At 40.2% G+C, this 18463-nt stretch overlaps 2 protein-coding genes across 2 annotated transcripts; one reads left to right on the forward strand and one right to left on the reverse strand.

Moving 5' to 3' along the window:
• On the reverse strand, positions 1-5987 carry xab2 (XPA binding protein 2). Its single transcript, XM_028413026.1, has 19 exons — positions 5844-5987; positions 5358-5506; positions 4900-5023; positions 4598-4795; positions 4110-4244; positions 3855-4019; positions 3610-3754; positions 3372-3523; positions 3171-3290; positions 2943-3074; positions 2257-2388; positions 2049-2162; positions 1777-1939; positions 1478-1668; positions 968-1090; positions 712-883; positions 422-548; positions 215-321; positions 1-123 (listed from the first exon to the last, which is right to left on the reverse strand). Exons 1-19 carry the CDS (start codon positions 5877-5879, stop codon positions 62-64), a joined length of 2547 nt encoding a protein of 848 aa, XP_028268827.1. The 5' UTR covers positions 5880-5987; the 3' UTR covers positions 1-61.
• A 1746-nt stretch (positions 5988-7733) lies between these two features.
• Positions 7734-18463, forward strand: LOC114440529 (myosin heavy chain, fast skeletal muscle-like). Its single transcript, XM_028413005.1, has 41 exons — positions 7734-7831; positions 8114-8147; positions 8250-8472; positions 8586-8729; positions 8880-9036; positions 9135-9162; positions 9243-9351; positions 9443-9535; positions 9857-9920; positions 10241-10339; positions 10414-10517; positions 10609-10747; positions 10836-10954; positions 11037-11186; positions 11269-11439; positions 11523-11829; positions 12106-12179; positions 12261-12348; positions 12421-12538; positions 12605-12728; positions 12822-12958; positions 13046-13301; positions 13455-13697; positions 13787-13963; positions 14074-14219; positions 14331-14421; positions 14529-14918; positions 15070-15196; positions 15280-15398; positions 15536-15732; positions 15818-16001; positions 16081-16246; positions 16383-16507; positions 16618-16926; positions 17005-17208; positions 17319-17444; positions 17541-17711; positions 17789-17893; positions 18002-18097; positions 18197-18328; positions 18446-18463. The coding sequence occupies exons 3-41, from the start codon at positions 8269-8271 to the stop codon at positions 18461-18463; spliced, it is 5811 nt and encodes a 1936-aa protein (XP_028268806.1). The 5' UTR covers positions 7734-7831; positions 8114-8147; positions 8250-8268.

Below are 18463 nucleotides of genomic sequence, written 5' to 3' on the forward strand. Positions count from 1 at the left end.
TTTATACACACTTGAAACTAAGATGTTTAATGAGTACGACCAAAATGAAACGTGTCCACCTTTAGTCATCTTTAAGGCCTCCAAAGACAGCTGTGGGTACACTCTTCTGCTCCAGCTGCACCTCTGTCATGAATAAAAGGACAAGACCATTAGCACATGGAATTTTTCAGAACAAAACAAACATAATATTCCAACTTTGTTGTCTGTCACTCACCATCAGGTCCTTGGTCTTCATCATCATCATCATCATCATCAATGTTGATCTCATCAGGATTTGCTTGTTTGGAAAGCTCAGCCAACTCACTTCGAGAAGTGTCACTCCTGCAGAGGCAGATGAAGAAAAAAACATGACTCACTTGTCTTTTTAAAATGTGGCCCAGCTTAAAAAAGAAAGAAAAAAGGATTCAGTGTAAAAACACACCTGACAAAGAGAATCTTCTCTTTGGGTTTGGGTTTGTCCCGCTCAGCTTCAGCAGCAAGCTGCTGTGCTTTCTGCTCCAACATCTTCATATCATCAATTCCCATCTGGCCTGGAGCAAGATCTGACACTGGATGAAGAAAAGTAAAAAAATACCATTAATGTTTGTGCAGTTTAGGGTAAGAATGGAGCATGTGTGGCTACCATGACAATGTCACATAGTCCATACAGGGTATTTGTGGCAAAAGTCCACAGTGGACAGTGTACTTTCAAGAAAATCCAAGTACCCTCACCAGTGCCGGTGGAGCTTGTTGTGGCTTTCAACATCTGAGAGGACATAAAGTTGACCTGAGTGTTGTACGTAGCCTGGACACTGCGTTTGATTCTCAACATCTCTCTGATGGTGTCCTCATTTCCATGCCGGATCTCAAATTCCTTCCAGGTCTGCCAGAAATGAGCAGTCACCTAAAAAAAAGATGACTGCATCAAGAATCATTCTGTCCACATAGAAATGTGACATTTTGTTCAGAAGGAGGTAGTCTCTCTCACCCTCGGGTCACAGATCTGGGAGCAGTAGGAGTAGATTGCTCTGGCCCGATCAATCTCACCGAGTTTGCTCTCCATGTCAGCAAACCGCAGACACATGTCCCTCGCATGCTCATCGGGAAGGACCTGGATAAATGAGAACCATACAACTCACATTTTACATACATCAATATAGAGCAAAAAACATTTTATGCAAACATGTGCACCTAATATAAGGGTGGGCAAAAAAATCTAGGGAATGTTATACCAATAAATTGAAAGTTTATACAGGATATAAAACATTTTATGTATAATTCTTTCGATTAATACTGGTCATTGTCACGGTCACCGCTCATTGTCATGTTTAAATATTATGTGTTATTCACAATTTTCTTGAAAAGGGCTTCACATGTTTGCCAAAGCATTACAAAATGAACACGTGCTATTGTTAATTTAGAAAAACAACAATTAATAGCTTTAAAACCTTCAGGTCAGAAGTGGAAGACAAGGTGGTAGTATTTTTAGCTGTCATACCTCAATAGCCTTCTGGTAAATGGCTCTGGTGTATGTTACTCCATAAATTTCAGCTGCTCTCTTGATGTAGATGTTGAACATGTGATGCCTCTCCTCAATTTCCACAGCCTGTGTTGCTCTTTCATAGACGGCCATCGCGTGTCGTGCCAATCCATACTCCTCTTCCAGTTTGGCATACAGGAGGTAAATGGCTGAAAATAAAAAAGTATAGTGCTTTAGTACAATTTCTAAATCAAAGAAATACAAAACACAATGAAGGGCACACATTGTGTTAATGTAATTCCGGCAAAGCTATTTACTTTTTGCAAACTTGGCAGGACAGCCATCCAGGGCTTGTTCAAACAAGTCTCTCGCTCTCTCCAGCTTCTTGCCCCCATACCGGTCAATGAACTTGGTGAGGTAAGTGTTCCAGATGTCATAAACATTCGGCCACCTAAAGAGAGCGATGCCACGCTCATATGCCTGGAAAGGTTTTAACAAGGAAATTAAAAGACATTTTAAAGTATGCCAGGTTAATTAAGACAAGTACACATCTTTGACCTGAATAATACCAGCAGCTAAGTGTTCTTACTTTAAAGCTTTCCTCAAAGTAGTTGTGTTCCTCAAGGAACATGGCAAAATTAATGATAATCTGTGGCGTGGCAATGCGAAGATCAATGATGCGGTCGTACACGGCTTTTGTTGACTGAGGAGAAGGAAAGAAAAATTAGCCTTATCATCTACAGCTGAAAATCTTTTCAGTCAACAAAGCAAAAAATTCAGACATGTAGTGAACATACCTGGAAAGTGCCAAGACTTTCCTCCAAGTCTGCCAGCATAGACCAGACCTTTAGGGACTTGTAGACTCGGTTTTGGACTGGCTCAGATGAATCAAAGTACTCTGCTTTCTTGGATGGGATGGCTGTAGCTTTCTATATGTAAATCAAACATTGTACATTTATAGTTTCCATAAGGTAACAATGACATGATACAGACACTTATAACACACCAGGGTTCAATCCTGATCAATCCGGATTGGTCGCAGCACTTGCAATAACTCACTGTCACACAGTACTGATGTAAAAACTATTGATTGCTTTGGTAGGTAGCCATATAATAAGCCAGCCACTGTTTCAAATTTAGCCACTCGAGCAATAATAAGCAGCTCACAGCACGTTATACACACAGATAAAGACATTGCAAGGTGCACCCTTGTCTCAGTTGTTTTTTTAATACTCTAATTTATAAGGACCTTTAACTATATAATGTGCACTTTTGACCTGATTTTGTTTTACCCAAACCTATGGCAACATTTGTACAATGTTTCAAAGGTCCAAGAAAACAGCAATAATAATGGCAAATAATAATTTATTTTGATACATAGTTTACTGGTTGTGCTGAATCAGTTACCAGGTTATCAGTGTTGTTGTGTTCTAACTCTATATCCCTTGATGTTCTGAAACATAACGTGATAAAAGTGTGTTACCCTCAGTATGCGAAGTGCCTGTTCATAGTTCTCATGGCGGAGCTCCATTTCTCCATATTCACACCACACTGCCGCAAGGTCATCCACCTGCTTGTAGTTAACCTTGGTAGCCTTTTCAAAGATTGTCCTGGCCTGTATTATAATACAGGTGAATACAGAATATAAAGATAAGAACATCAAATCTGATCGGAACTTCAGAATCACCGTGGAAACACTTCAGCATCTTACATCATTCAGCTGCTCATTTTCCTCATAGAACTTGGCAAAGGAAATCCAGAGTGAGTGAGGTTTCCCCGTGGCCTTCATTGGATCCACAGTGTGCACTGCCTCAGTGTACGTGTTTATGATCTGCAGAGAATTTGTATATAAATGTACGTATATACATATCACACACAAGAACCATACACGACTGAAAAGGCATAACCTCACCTGCCGTGGATTTCCCTCGTACAGTTTTACTCGTTTGTGCCATTCATGGACATTATGGGGGTTCTGCCTTAGGAGTACACTGTTCAACAGCAGGGGCCGTCGGGTTATCAGCTGCTCAAATCGGGCCAGTCTGAGTTCCAGGTCAATGTCATCTTGTAGAAGAGGGACAAAGAATAAGGTTTAAATGACTAAACAAGTAAAAGCAAGGAATGTTGCCAATATCAATAAATTCACACACCATCTTCATCCTGCCCCATTTCAGCAGTGGTCTCCATCTTGGCAGCGATCATGCTCTCCTCAAACTGGGCATAGCTATCAAACACTTGTGTAAAATCCCTTACTGTTACCACTGTCAGTATGGCCTCCTCATAGACATCCCGTGCCTGAGAAAATTAAAAATCATGGTCATAGTACACAAAGTCTATTAGGGAAGTAAACACACAAACACTGTTATAAAAATGAAGCACTGCAGATTAAACACACCTTTTCAAAGTGGCCACTTCTGATGTAGTAGTCAGCTAACGAGCACCAGAGTTTTCCAAGTTGGTCTGTGAAGCGAGTGAGGCCTCCACGTATGATGGCTCCCACATTCAGAGAGGTGACTTTATCAGGATTCTGAGAAATCAGGTCACATAGCTCATGCCAGAGCTGGAAAAAAGAAGCAGATTTCCACATTAAGCTTAATATACAGGCATTGGGAAGTGCTTAGTATGAGAATACTGACTTGAAAGTACTTACTTGATAATTAGACTTGCCCTCTTTGGACACAAAGCGTTCATCATTGACAACAGCTGCTAGTCGCACAGCTGCTTCATCCAAGCGACCAACAGACCTTAAGTAGTCTATGTATTCTTCTGCATTCTCTGGAGAAAGCTACACGGTAAAAACACAAGGCATTTCAACACTATTGAGAAAAAATACATTAAGCTTCATTTACAGATTCCTTTTTTAAATGACAACTGTAAGTCTGCAGTGCAGTGTTATTGTGCATCAATAACCTTAAACACTATTACAGTTCCACTGGTGAAATATTATCATGACTAAAAAAGGAAATTCTGTACATTTGTCTTGTCTGATAATCATTAGGCAGTTGCAGAAAGTGTTTTCTTGCATCCAGAGATATTATAAAACACTGTTACAAATACCATCTATAGGACTTGAGAAGTGTCTCATGTGACATCCTTACAGAAAACCTTGTAGCTCTGGGCTGTGAACTATGCTCTCACCTTTAGGTACCTGCGATACACACGGATAGCCGTCTCAGGTAGGGGGAGGTTCCGGACAAAACGGAGATACAGAGGCCAGATGCGTGGATGCTGAGTTACAGGCAGAGCTCTGAGTGCACGGTCAAATGTTCGTCGACTTCTTGTGATTTTGCATTGAGACACAAGGAACTGGCAGTAGTCAAGCCATATTCTAGGCATCTACATTAGGGAAAGAGAGTAAGTTTTAAACACACCCACAGACCACCACATAATGAGATTATTCTACAGTCAAATGGTACAGTATAGAGTATATGGATCATTACCTTATGCATGAACACCAGACCCCTCTCGTGACAATTATTGACCTCTTCATAGGATGGTTCAGTGATGCATTTTCCTTTGACTTGTTTCCGTCTTTCTCTCAGGTAGTTGTACCACAGCTTGTAGCTGTAAGCAGGGTGAAATTCTTGGTATTAAGAGTTATACCAGGAGAAAATTCTGGTTGCATAAAAACCACATAAAATTCGATCTTTATGATGTCACATAGGTACAAATATATATGTGGTACCCATGTATGTTTCTACAGGGTACAAAGGCACTAGACACATTTTAACTAGGGACTAAGCATAGCACACTTTTCATCCCAATAAAAAGTATCCCGAATATATCAAATTATGGCATTTGAGACCTGGTTGCAGTAATCTGTTGATGTGCAGGTATTAATGACATTAGGCTTTGAGTACTATGTTCGTGTTTGTGGTAAAGTTCCTCTGTAAGTTACCTGCCAGGCAGTTCTTTCAGAGCCCGCTCATATATCATATTGAGGGTGGATTTGGGTCCATTCTGTTTAAATTCGATGTAGCGCATCCAGCACTTGACCGAGTAGGGATTTCGGATAATCTCCTCTTCGTAAGGGAGATCGTCGTCCTCCTAAGAATCGAAATTACAACAGACAACAACGAACACAGACGAACACGTTACACGAAAAATTGCATTAGCAAATGCTAACATCATAGCGCAAACGTATAGGTTTACTGTAACTGTTTTCGTCATATTCACAATTAACATCAGAAATTCAACATTAACACAGTTAAGTCTAACACGTCATAATGTTAACAAGGACTCAAAAGTTCAAAATTCCAATAACGGCAGCATACACAACAAAGCATGCAACACGGTCAAAAGTTATTACAGCTAGCGAAAATCCTCCTAGCCAAAACCAGAGAGCAAAGCATAATAGGTATCAATACGGTCCATGGTCACTTACAAACATAACATCAGGTTTTCCATTTAAGGAAGGCATGTTTCTGGAGAGAATCTCTGTTCTAGATCAAAATATATTTAACTTTAGCAAGCTAACACTAGCTTGCAGGCTAAAATCGTGTAGCAGTGAAGGGTCTGTGGTTAAATTTCCGGTAGGTTTGTCACAGAGTACGCAGGCGCATAACACTCTACACAAAAAACTACAAAACGGAAAATATTTGTAGTTCGGAAGTGGTGTTGAACGAGTAAGACACGATACTTGCCATATCGTTATGTTTTGTGTCCATTCACCTATATGCTAACGAAGTAGTAATAACTTTTGTGGTTAATGTAATAGCTAGGTTTTAGATTACAAAGCATGACTAAGCTGATTGCAATTTAAACTGTTTACAATTTAAGCATTTTACATCTGTAACATTTTTAACCTTCTACTTGCAAAATTAATGAATAATTCAACTTTTATTAAAAGTTCATTTTAAATGATTCACGATCAAATCAAAAGCTATATTGGAGTGATTGTTTTCATCAAGGTAGGTTATTTTACAATTGCTGCGCTAAAAAGTCCTGAAAGTATAGTAAACCACAGTTCAAGAATGCTCTCGCAGACAAACCATCATACCAATATAACTTTCATAAACTGGTATTAGCTTATAACTCATCAAGGTCTGGAAAAATGTGCTCCAGCAAACCTTGACATACTGTGTGGCTTATGCACTGACATCCTTCATTTTAAGAAAGGCACATTGACATAAACAATACTGTGAATAAAACAGTCCATTTTATCATCAAGTCTTCTGAATAGTGTTTGCGCAGGTCATTTTATTTTGAGACATATGCCAGCAATGTCTCAAAGCCAGAGTCACATAGTTTTTCAAGGACACTCAGTTTCCATAACAGCAACAACCTCCTTTGAATCAAATGTAGCATGAGGATAAAGATCTTTGATATCTGAGTGGGACTTATTATAGGTCTTATCTCAGCCTTGTTGGCAAATGTTCTACAAGTCCTTTTAAGGCAGAGTGTAATACCACTTGAACTTTAAGGAAAGGGCCTTACATTCAGTTTTATTAGAGGAACATGAGATGTGCCATGTCTTGCAACTATATACCAGCGTCACTTGGGTGCTTCTCCAAAATGTATTTCCATTCCTGGCTGTGAGCATGTTTAATTGCCTGAGCAATGGAGACAACTCCTCCTTTTAACAACGCTCCTTTTAAAATGATGAAATCCTTTTTAAGTAAGTCAGAATCTAAATTTATTTCTGTTAAATATTTATTAGAGCAAATTAGTGGTTCATAACCCATAAAGATTGCACAGCATCTATTTTGGGACATACTTTAGACATTACCATTACACGTTTTAATGAGCAGAAATAAAACAGTCAAATACTGATCTATGAAACATGTTGCATGATATTACAGATATTAAATAGGATATTCTTCCGGATTAATATTTGTTGTGTGGTGGATTTATATTTTTAATGTATTATTTTACTAATTGTGAGAAAATTATGATACTCAATTTAACTATATTTCAAAATTTTGACATGTGGACAAGCTCTGACACTTAATACCAGTGACATTTGAGTGGTCCTTCTAAGGGCAAAGAGCGTTGTTTTCAAAAAAGGAAGTGAAGGTACAGCCCTAAAGATTATTTATGTATTTCTCAAGTAGTTATGATTTAGGCTTATTGCATATACAACATTTTGCACAAGGTAATCATGCAATTATAATGATGATTTAAGCTTTGATTTAAGCCTACAAAAATACTGATTCTAGTTTTTATGTTATTATTCTTTTACAGTTAAGCAGTGTTAGAATTTAGACGCTAAAAGCTGGCAAAACATATAATGTCACAAGATGGGTCTTAAGATGACAGGGATGCTTGACCAAATCGAGAGCCAGACTGCTGCTGACCAGGCAGTTCCTGCCTCTATAAAAGCTGCAGCATCAGATGCCTCGGACAACTGACAGGCTTTGCTGACTCTCACAGGTTAGTGCTCATACAAATCTATGCTACTTACAGGGTGTATTGTGTTCATGTTTTGTAATCTTTAAGTAGTAATCAGAGATCCTATATTATTGCAATGCAATTATTCACTTTAGTGGAAAGAGTTTGAAAATGGTTTTAATAATGGTACACATTGTGAAAGTGTGAAATAAAAAATATTGGACTATGACAGTTAACCTGTATGACAAAAATGAATGTGCTATGACTTCTGTTTACTGGTTTATATGCTGGGCAGTGAAATGTATTATTTCTACTCTCTTTAAGGGCATCTTACAACAGATCAAGTCAGAATAAACTGGTAAAAAACAGAGCCTCAAGAAGATTCAGACAAAAACACAAATTAAATTCACCCAAATCTGATTTTAATAAAGTAAGTCAAACTACATTTCTTTTTTTCCAGTCTCAAGTAAAGTGCCACAATGAGCACAGACGCGGAGATGGAGCAGTATGGCCCGGCGGCCATTTACCTCCGGAAGCCAGAAAGGGAGCGGATTGAGGCTCAGACTGCTCCTTTTGATGCCAAAACTGCCTACTTTGTGGTGGATGCTGACGAAATGTATCTCAAGGGTAAACTAACCAAGAAGGAGGGTGGCAAAGCCACAGTGGAGACACTGACAGGAAAGGTAAGAGAATAAAGCTTTGATTAAATTTGTATTTAACATCTATCCTTTAATTACTAAGTATGTGAGTGAATTATTGTTTTAGTAAAACTGACTTTACTGCAATTCCTGTTTAGACTGTCACTGTCAAAGAGGATGACATCCATCCCATGAACCCCCCAAAGTTTGATAAAATTGAGGACATGGCCATGATGACCCACCTCAATGAACCTGCTGTGCTGTTCAACCTCAAAGAGCGTTTTGCATCATGGATGATCTATGTAGGTTTTTAACATACATTTTTGACCAGAGTTAATACACAGATAAACCTAAACAATTAGTAATTGTTCTTTCTCTAGAGTCCAAAGCTCATATTGAAATGTCAAATGTAAACACATTCAAGTGTAGCATGATCACCCTTCTCTTTTCAGACCTACTCTGGCCTGTTCTGTGTCGTCGTGAACCCCTACAAGTGGCTTCCTGTGTACGATGCTCAGGTTGTTGGGGCATATAGAGGCAAAAAGAGGGTTGAGGCTCCACCACATATTTTCTCCATCTCTGACAATGCCTATCAGTTCATGCTCACTGGTAAGTGGAAAAGCAGATATGAAAATGATTTACAGGACACAGAAACAAGGCACTGCATGTAGTATTTTACAAGCATTAAATGTATTTGTTCATTTCAGATCGTGAGAACCAGTCTATCCTTATCACGTAAGTAAAATGATATCTATATAGGGCATTTGGAGAAATGACAGAAACAAACATAGCTTGAGATACCTCATTGCCTCCAGCGGTGAATCTGGTGCCGGAAAGACTGTCAACACCAAGCGTGTCATCCAGTACTTTGCAACAATTGCAGTAGCTGGAGCTAAGAAAGCAGAGACACCTGGCAAGATTCAGGTATTGCTATTTTTTATGTCAAAAAAGTGATACAAAACACTTTTTATTTTATATATATTTTATACAATATATGCAGTAACATATTTTGTAGGGTTCACTGGAAGATCAAATCATTGCAGCCAACCCTCTGCTGGAGGCCTATGGTAATGCCAAGACCGTGAGGAATGACAACTCCTCTCGTTTTGTAAGTACTGGAAGTGCAAAATTAAAGACAAGCTTCTTCAGGGGCGTGCAGAGACTTTGGAGGGGCAGGTGCTCAAAGTGAAAAAGGGGCACATGGAGCATGAATTTGAAACACCATACAGAACTGGACCACACAGACAGAGTGGCACACGCAATAACTATATGAAATAAAATAAAATAAAATAAAATAAAATTAAAGTTCACTTTGACAAAACAGCATTTTGGGCATCAAAGGTAATGGGGCATCTCCCCCCCCCCCCTGCACGTTCCTGAGCTTCTTTGTAAATCAAGAATTCTGTTAACAGAAATCTGATATATTTAGGGTAAATTCATCAGAATTCACTTTGGAACAACTGGCAAACTGGCCTCTGCTGATATTGAAACATGTAAGTCATGTTAATATGTAAACTTATCTGACTCTTATTTTATTGTTAGTTTATTTTATGTATGTAATGTATATAGGTTGCAATAACACAATTTAACCATTGTGGGACAAATAAAGGTTTTCTTAATCTTATTCTTTATGTCATACACTTTACACGGCTTTTGTTGAAATTCACTCTTCGATATGATACAGGTTTAAACAAGGTACATTTGTACATTTGTTCACACCATGTGAGGTTCTTTTGCAATGAAATAAACTGGTAGACTAGTATACAGTAATCCTACAATTTTCAGTTATGTTGAGACTACTTGTTTCTCTTAGATCTGCTGGAAAAGTCCCGTGTCACCTTCCAGTTGTCTGCTGAGAGGAGCTACCATATCTTCTATCAGCTGATGACAGGCCACAAGCCTGAGCTCCTGGGTATGGTATTAGACAACTTCAAACGTGCCTTAAAAGAGAAGAAAAACTAACATATTTAATTTCTGCTCTTTTAGAGGGTCTTCTGATCACCACCAACCCCTATGACTACCATATGATCAGTCAGGGGGAAGTAACGGTCAAGAGTATCAATGATGTAGAAGAGTTTATTGCAACAGATGTAAAGAGTCAATTAATGTGTTATGGAAATTTAAAAATAGGATTGGAAGACAAAAATGTGATACATAATATTGGTTTCTCTTTTAATACAGACTGCTATTGACATCTTGGGCTTCACTGCTGAGGAGAAAATGGGTATCTACAAGCTGACCGGTGCTGTGATGCATCATGGCAACATGAAATTCAAGCAGAAGCAGCGTGAGGAGCAGGCAGAACCTGATGGCACTGAGGGTAAATGATCATTTTTATTATGCATGTTATCCAGAGCAACTTTGGTCAGTGGGTGTTTACTACTGTTTGTTTGCAAACTTTGCACTAGAGGCTGATAAAATCGCCTACCTCATGGGTCTGAACTCAGCTGATATGCTGAAAGCTCTGTGCTACCCAAGAGTCAAGGTCGGAAATGAGATGGTGACCAAAGGTCAGACCGTCCCACAGGTAATAAAAAGTTGCCTGGAAGTATTTTCAACTTTATTCTCTGAAATTCTGTAAAATTTCCCTTGTTCCCTTCTTGTTTTAGGTCAACAATGCTGTGATGGCTCTGTGTAAGTCTGTCTATGAGAAAATGTTCTTGTGGATGGTCATCCGAATCAATGAGATGCTGGACACAAAGCAGGCACGATCCTTCTTCATTGGAGTGTTGGATATCGCTGGATTTGAGATCTTCGACGTGAGTAGCTAAAAAAAATATGTGAGCAGCAAAATGTTTGACAATGTTTTTGGATTTAATAAAATTAATTTATGTAATACAGTTCAACAGCTTGGAGCAGCTCTGCATCAACTTCACCAATGAGAAACTGCAACAGTTTTTCAACCACCACATGTTTGTCCTGGAGCAAGAGGAGTACAAGAAAGAAGGCATTGAATGGGAGTTCATTGACTTCGGTATGGACTTGGCTGCCTGCATTGAGCTTATTGAGAAGGTATGTGACCAAATCAACTTCTTGATTCATGTGAACATAGCTATTACTGCCTCTTTTTAATGTAAAATATAAATTCATCTCAGCCAATGGGCATCTTCTCCATCCTTGAAGAGGAGTGCATGTTCCCCAAGGCTTCTGACACAACCTTCAAGAACAAGCTGCACGATCAGCATCTTGGCAAGACCAAAGCCTTTGAAAAGCCAAAGCCTGGAAAGGGCAAGGCTGAGGCTCACTTCGCCCTGGTTCACTATGCTGGTACAGTGGACTACAATATCACTGGCTGGCTGGACAAGAACAAGGACCCCTTGAATGACTCAGTTGTTCAGCTGTATCAGAAGTCTTCCAACAAACTGCTGGCCATGCTTTATGCAACCCATGCCGGAGCTGAGGGTAAGGAATAAGTGTGAGAAAATGAATTAGCAATCATTACCTAGTAGAGATGATGTGCAATATTTTAATAAGAACTATGGATGCAGCCAAACATGAAGCAGATATTACATGAGGTGCATTAAAGTTAAAGGGTGCCATTTGTTATAGGTCTTCCAATGAGGTGAATTATGACATTCAATCACTAAAATAATTGAAATTCCACAAAACAAAGCAAATTAAGAAATTTCATCAGCATTTTTCACTCTTAGTAATAAAATCTAATGTGTTACAAATCAGAGGCTGCTGCAGGTGGCAAGAAGGGTGGTAAGAAGAAGGGTGGCTCCTTCCAGACTGTGTCTGCTCTTTTCAGGGTATGTCTTGTTTCATTTTTTAATTAAAACTTTAAAACCATGTAAATAATACAGACCTGATGTAATGATAATGATCCACAGGAGAACTTGGGCAAGCTGATGACCAACTTGAGGAGCACTCACCCTCACTTTGTACGCTGCCTGATTCCAAATGAGTCAAAGACACCTGGTAAGAAGTCAGCAGTCTTACTGTTTGCATCAAAAGTTTAAAAATATGTGAATGAATCTGAAATATCATCAGGTCTTATGGAGAACTTCCTGGTCATCCACCAGCTGAGATGTAACGGTGTGCTGGAGGGTATCAGAATCTGCAGAAAAGGCTTTCCCAGCAGAATCCTCTATGGTGACTTCAAGCAGAGGTGGATGGATTTACATTTGATATTACTGTACATTTCTGTATAATGTACTAAAACCCTTTGTTACAGATACAAAGTATTGAATGCCAGTGTCATCCCTGAGGGACAGTTCATTGACAACAAGAAAGCTTCAGAGAAGCTGCTGGGCTCCATTGATGTAGACCACACTCAGTACAAGTTTGGACACACCAAGGTGATTTTTAGAGGATAGTGGCTGTGGAGAGTTATATATATATATATATATTACTGCCCATGTGTATTTACAACAGATTTTGTTGTGACACAGGTGTTCTTCAAAGCTGGTCTGCTGGGTACCCTTGAGGAGATGAGAGATGATAAACTGGCTACACTGGTGACCATGACTCAGGCTCTCTGCAGAGGATTCCTTATGAGGAGGGAGTTTGTAAAGATGATGGAAAGGAGGTATGATTGTTATGTCACACACTGCTATAATGTTATTCTTACAAAAATATGGCAATGAAAATTATGTTTTTTTTGTGTGTTTTCCAGAGAATCCATTTACAGTATCCAGTACAACATCCGTTCCTTCATGAATGTGAAGAACTGGCCATGGATGAGTCTTTACTTTAAGATCAAGCCTCTCCTGAAGAGTGCTGAGACTGAGAAGGAATTGGTTCAGATGAAGGAAAACTATGAAAAGATGAAAACCGACTTGGCTACTGCTTTGGCCAAGAAGAAGGAACTGGAGGAGAAGATGGTTAGTCTGCTACAAGAGAAGAATGACCTGCAACTCCAAGTGGCATCAGTAAGTAGGGAACAAAAGCAAGTTTGATTTTGGCACAACTGTATTTTGCATGCATGGTTACATTTTTGATTATTAAATGTCAAATAGTGAATATTTAAAAAGACAACAACATTGCCTGTCAGTGTCTGATTATCTGTTCATGGCATACAATAGGAAGTTGAGAATCTGACTGATGCTGAGGAAAGGTGTGAGGGCCTCATTAAGAGCAAGATCCAGCTTGAAGCCAAACTCAAAGAGACAACCGAGAGACTGGAGGATGAAGAGGAAATCAATGCTGAGCTGACTGCCAAGAAGAGGAAGCTGGAGGATGAATGCTCTGAGCTAAAGAAGGACATTGATGACTTGGAGCTCACCCTGGCTAAAGTGGAGAAGGAGAAACATGCCACAGAGAACAAGGTTCAGTTCAGGACAAATTTACTAACATTATTGCTTTTTAATGCTTGGTTGATGAATGAATTGTAAATAAGCTTTTCATTTACCTTTAGGTGAAAAATCTGACAGAAGAAATGGCATCTCAGGATGAGGCCATTGCCAAGCTGACCAAGGAGAAGAAAGCCCTTCAAGAGGCCCACCAGCAAACACTGGATGATCTCCAGGCAGAGGAAGACAAAGTCAACACTCTGACCAAAGCCAAGACAAAGCTGGAACAGCAAGTGGATGATGTAAGTACATAACAATTTTGACGTTGCACGTTGTAATGGCATGAATAATTAGTTATATTGTTCTTGTCCGTTACAATAAGTCAACTATAATTGCACATGTATTTTACTAGCTTGAGGGCTCACTGGAGCAAGAGAAGAAGCTCCGCATGGACCTTGAGAGAGCCAAGAGGAAGCTTGAGGGAGATCTGAAACTGGCCCAGGAATCTGTAATGGATCTGGAGAATGACAAGCAGCAATCTGAGGAGAAAATCAAGAAGTAGGTTTTTTCTGTTCCCTCACTGATGATCCCCTGTCATCTCCTCACACATTACTCTACATTGACATCATGAACTGTCACTGTGAAAGCTTTGTTGGTCTCTACATCCAGGAAGGACTTTGAAATCAGCCAGCTCCTCAGCAAGATTGAGGATGAACAGTCCCTTGGTGCTCAGCTTCAGAAGAAGATCAAGGAACTCCAGGTAGTATTCATACCAACTATATTTTATGGATGTTAAAGATCAGGCTTTAAGCTACTGGATCTAATTAGTATGCTCTTTTTAAATAACTATCATGAATTCAAATCTAGGCTCGTATTGAGGAGCTGGAAGAAGAGATTGAGGCTGAGAGGGCTGCTCGGGCTAAGGTGGAGAAGCAGAGGGCTGACCTCTCCAGGGAGCTGGAGGAGATCAGTGAGAGGCTTGAGGAAGCTGGTGGAGCAACAGCCGCCCAGATTGAGATGAACAAGAAGCGTGAGGCTGAGTTCCAGAAGCTTCGTCGTGACCTGGAAGAAGCCACTCTGCAGCATGAAGCTACTGCAGCAGCTCTGCGCAAGAAGCAGGCTGACACTGTTGCTGAACTCGGAGAGCAGATCGACAACCTCCAGCGTGTCAAGCAGAAGCTGGAGAAGGAGAAGAGTGAGTACAAAATGGAGATCGATGACCTCTCCAGCAACATGGAGGCTGTTGCCAAAGCAAAGGTGAGGGTTTTACAAGGTTTTTTCTCCCGTCTAGCTGGAAATACTAACACATTAATAATCCTGTTTGATGACTATGTTAGATTAATATAGGAATAAATTCAAGTAGTAAATGTTTGTATTACACGAATATGTATTTTATTTAAATTTACAGGGCAACTTGGAGAAAATGTGCAGAACTCTTGAGGACCAGCTGAGTGAGCTCAAGGCCAAAAATGATGAGAATGTTCGTCAGCTGAATGACATCAATGCACAGAGGGCAAGACTTCAGACAGAGAATGGTGAGTCTCCTGAAATAAACTTCAGGTAAGAATAGCAGTTACACAAAATAATATTCATATTTTCACTCATATTTCACATTTAGGTGAGTTCTCTCGCCAGCTTGAGGAGAAGGAAGCTCTAGTCTCCCAGCTGACCAGAGGCAAACAGGCCTACACTCAGCAGATTGAGGAGCTCAAGAGGCAAATTGAGGAGGAAGTGAAGGTATATTAATTTTATGTCATTACACCTCTGAAGTAGAACCAGAGTCACCTAGAGACATTGCTCTTTGAATAAGGTTCACAGTCCAGTCCATCTGGTCAATAAAAGCATCAATCTGACATGGACTATGTATTTAACAGGCCAAGAACGCCCTGGCCCATGGTGTTCAGTCAGCTCGCCATGACTGTGATCTGCTCAGAGAGCAGTTTGAGGAAGAGCAGGAGGCCAAGGCTGAGCTGCAGAGAGGAATGTCCAAGGCCAATAGTGAGGTGGCTCAGTGGAGAAGCAAATATGAGACTGATGCTATTCAGCGCACTGAGGAGCTGGAGGATGCCAAGTAAGTCACTAGAAATACATTGGTAAGATAATAATTTATCTAAATGACGTTGCAATAGTATAAAATAATATCTCCCTTATCTCAGGAAAAAGCTTGCCCAGCGCTTGCAGGAAGCTGAGGAATCCATTGAGGCTGTGAACTCCAAGTGTGCCTCTTTGGAGAAGACCAAGCAGAGGCTGCAGGGTGAGGTGGAGGACCTCATGATTGATGTGGAGAGAGCGAATTCTCTGGCTGCCAACCTTGACAAGAAGCAGAGGAACTTTGATAAGGTAAATTGTTAAAATATGAATCACAATGAATTTTATAGATATGAACAATTACTTGCAACTAATTCAACCACATAAACAGGTCCTGGCAGAATGGAAACAGAAGTATGAAGAGAGCCAGGCAGAGCTAGAAGGAGCCCAAAAGGAGGCTCGCTCTCTCAGCACTGAGCTGTTCAAAATGAAGAACTCCTATGAGGAGGCTCTGGATCATCTGGAGACCATGAAGAGGGAAAACAAGAACCTGCAGCGTATGTTACCATTATACTACCCATGGCATGTACACCAAAATAAAACTGATGTGTACCCACTATGATGCTGACTATACACTAGTATAGTATATAGTAGTACACTGTAATGTTTTGCTTTGTATCATTTTACCTGAAGAGGAGATCTCAGACCTGACTGAACAAATTGGCGAGACTGGAAAAAGCATCCATGAGCTGGAGAAAGCCAAGAAGACTGTGGAGACTGAGAAGTCTGAAATTCAGACTGCATTGGAGGAGGCCGAGGTAAAGTTTTAATTAACATGTGACAAATCACTTACATTTAAAATACTGATTTTGGTTGTGATTGTGTTTTCACAAAAGCTAATGTTTGGTGTGTGTGTAATTTTTTACAGGGTACTCTGGAGCATGAGGAGGCCAAGATTCTGCGTGTTCAGCTTGAGCTCAACCAGGTCAAGGGTGAGGTTGACAGGAAGCTGGCTGAGAAGGACGAGGAGATGGAGCAGATCAAGAGGAACAGCCAGAGGGTGATTGACTCCATGCAGAGCACTCTTGATGCTGAGGTCAGGAGCAGGAATGATGCCCTGAGAGTCAAGAAGAAGATGGAGGGAGACCTGAATGAGATGGAAATTCAGCTGAGCCATTCCAACAGGCAGGCTGCTGAGGCCCAGAAACAACTGAGGAATGTCCAGGGACAGCTCAAGGTCAGTTTTAAACAATTGTTGAATGTTAAAAATAATTTGAGATTATAGGGAACATTAAAGTATTTTCTTTTTTGTTAGGATGCCCAACTGCACCTTGATGATGCCATCAGAGGACAGGAAGACATGAAGGAGCAGGTTGCCATGGTGGAGCGCAGAAACGGTCTGATGGTAGCAGAGATTGAGGAGCTAAGAGTCGCTCTGGAGCAGACAGAGAGAGGACGCAAAGTGGCTGAGCAGGAGCTGGTTGATGCTAGTGAGCGTGTCGGACTGCTCCACTCTCAGGTTGGTTTTTTAAATTATTTGGTTGGTGTTCATAATGTCTCGTTTGAATGTTTTCTTTAACATATAATACTTTGATGATATTTTTGATATATTACTTTTTTAATATACAGAACACCAGTCTTTTGAACACCAAGAAGAAGCTGGAGGCTGACCTTGTCCAGGTTCAGGGTGAAGTGGATGATGCTGTTCAAGAAGCCAGAAATGCAGAGGAGAAAGCCAAAAAGGCTATCACTGATGTGAGTTATGCTAAAGAGGCCCTTTTCACATAATACCTTTTTATAATCAATTCCAAGTCTCATATATATATATATTAAACCAGCCAAACCTTGCAGGCTGCCATGATGGCTGAGGAGCTGAAGAAGGAACAGGACACCAGCGCTCACCTGGAGAGGATGAAGAAGAACCTGGAGGTCACAGTTAAGGACCTGCAGCATCGTCTGGATGAGGCTGAGAGCCTCGCCATGAAGGGTGGCAAGAAGCAGCTCCAGAAACTGGAGTCCAGGGTATGAACTGTATATAATGTGTATATAACTCTCAGGGTTGAGAATATTGTTCATTGTTGACACACTGTATCTCACAGGTGCGCGAGCTGGAAACTGAAGTTGAAGCTGAGCAGAGACGTGGAGCTGATGCTGTCAAAGGAGTCCGCAAATATGAAAGGAGAGTGAAGGAGCTGACCTACCAGGTAACTGGTTAATTACATAAAAACTATACTGTTGTGATGAGTTAATAATTCATTTTCTTTCTGTCTGTGTTTTCAATGACACACTTCAACACTTCATTATCCCTCTAGACTGAGGAGGACAAGAAGAATGTGAACAGACTTCAAGATCTGGTGGACAAGCTGCAGCTCAAAGTAAAGGCTTACAAGAGACAAGCTGAGGAGGCTGTGAGTGAAATGTCTTGTGATTTAAAAAAATGGTAACATAGCACAAATCAAAATGGACCCATATGAAGGATTTTGTAAAATACCCAACATTATTCACAGGAGGAGCAGGCCAACACCCATCTGTCCAGATTGAGGAAGTCCCAGCATGAGTTGGAGGAAGCCCAGGAACGCGCTGACATTGCTGAGTCCCAAGTCAACAAACTGAGAGCGAAGAGCCGTGATGCTGGAAAGGTAACTTTTTTATAGATATTTTGCATGACAGTATCAGCAAGTTATAATTTAATTCCACAACGTAGTTTTTATTTTTATTTTTTTTGCTAATTGATTTCCCTTTTGTCTTTTGTTTAGTCTGAGTCTGCTGAATAA

The sequence above is a fragment of the Parambassis ranga genome, chromosome 8 (genome assembly GCF_900634625.1).
Source record: "Parambassis ranga chromosome 8, fParRan2.1, whole genome shotgun sequence".
Taxonomy (NCBI): domain Eukaryota; kingdom Metazoa; phylum Chordata; class Actinopteri; family Ambassidae; genus Parambassis; species Parambassis ranga.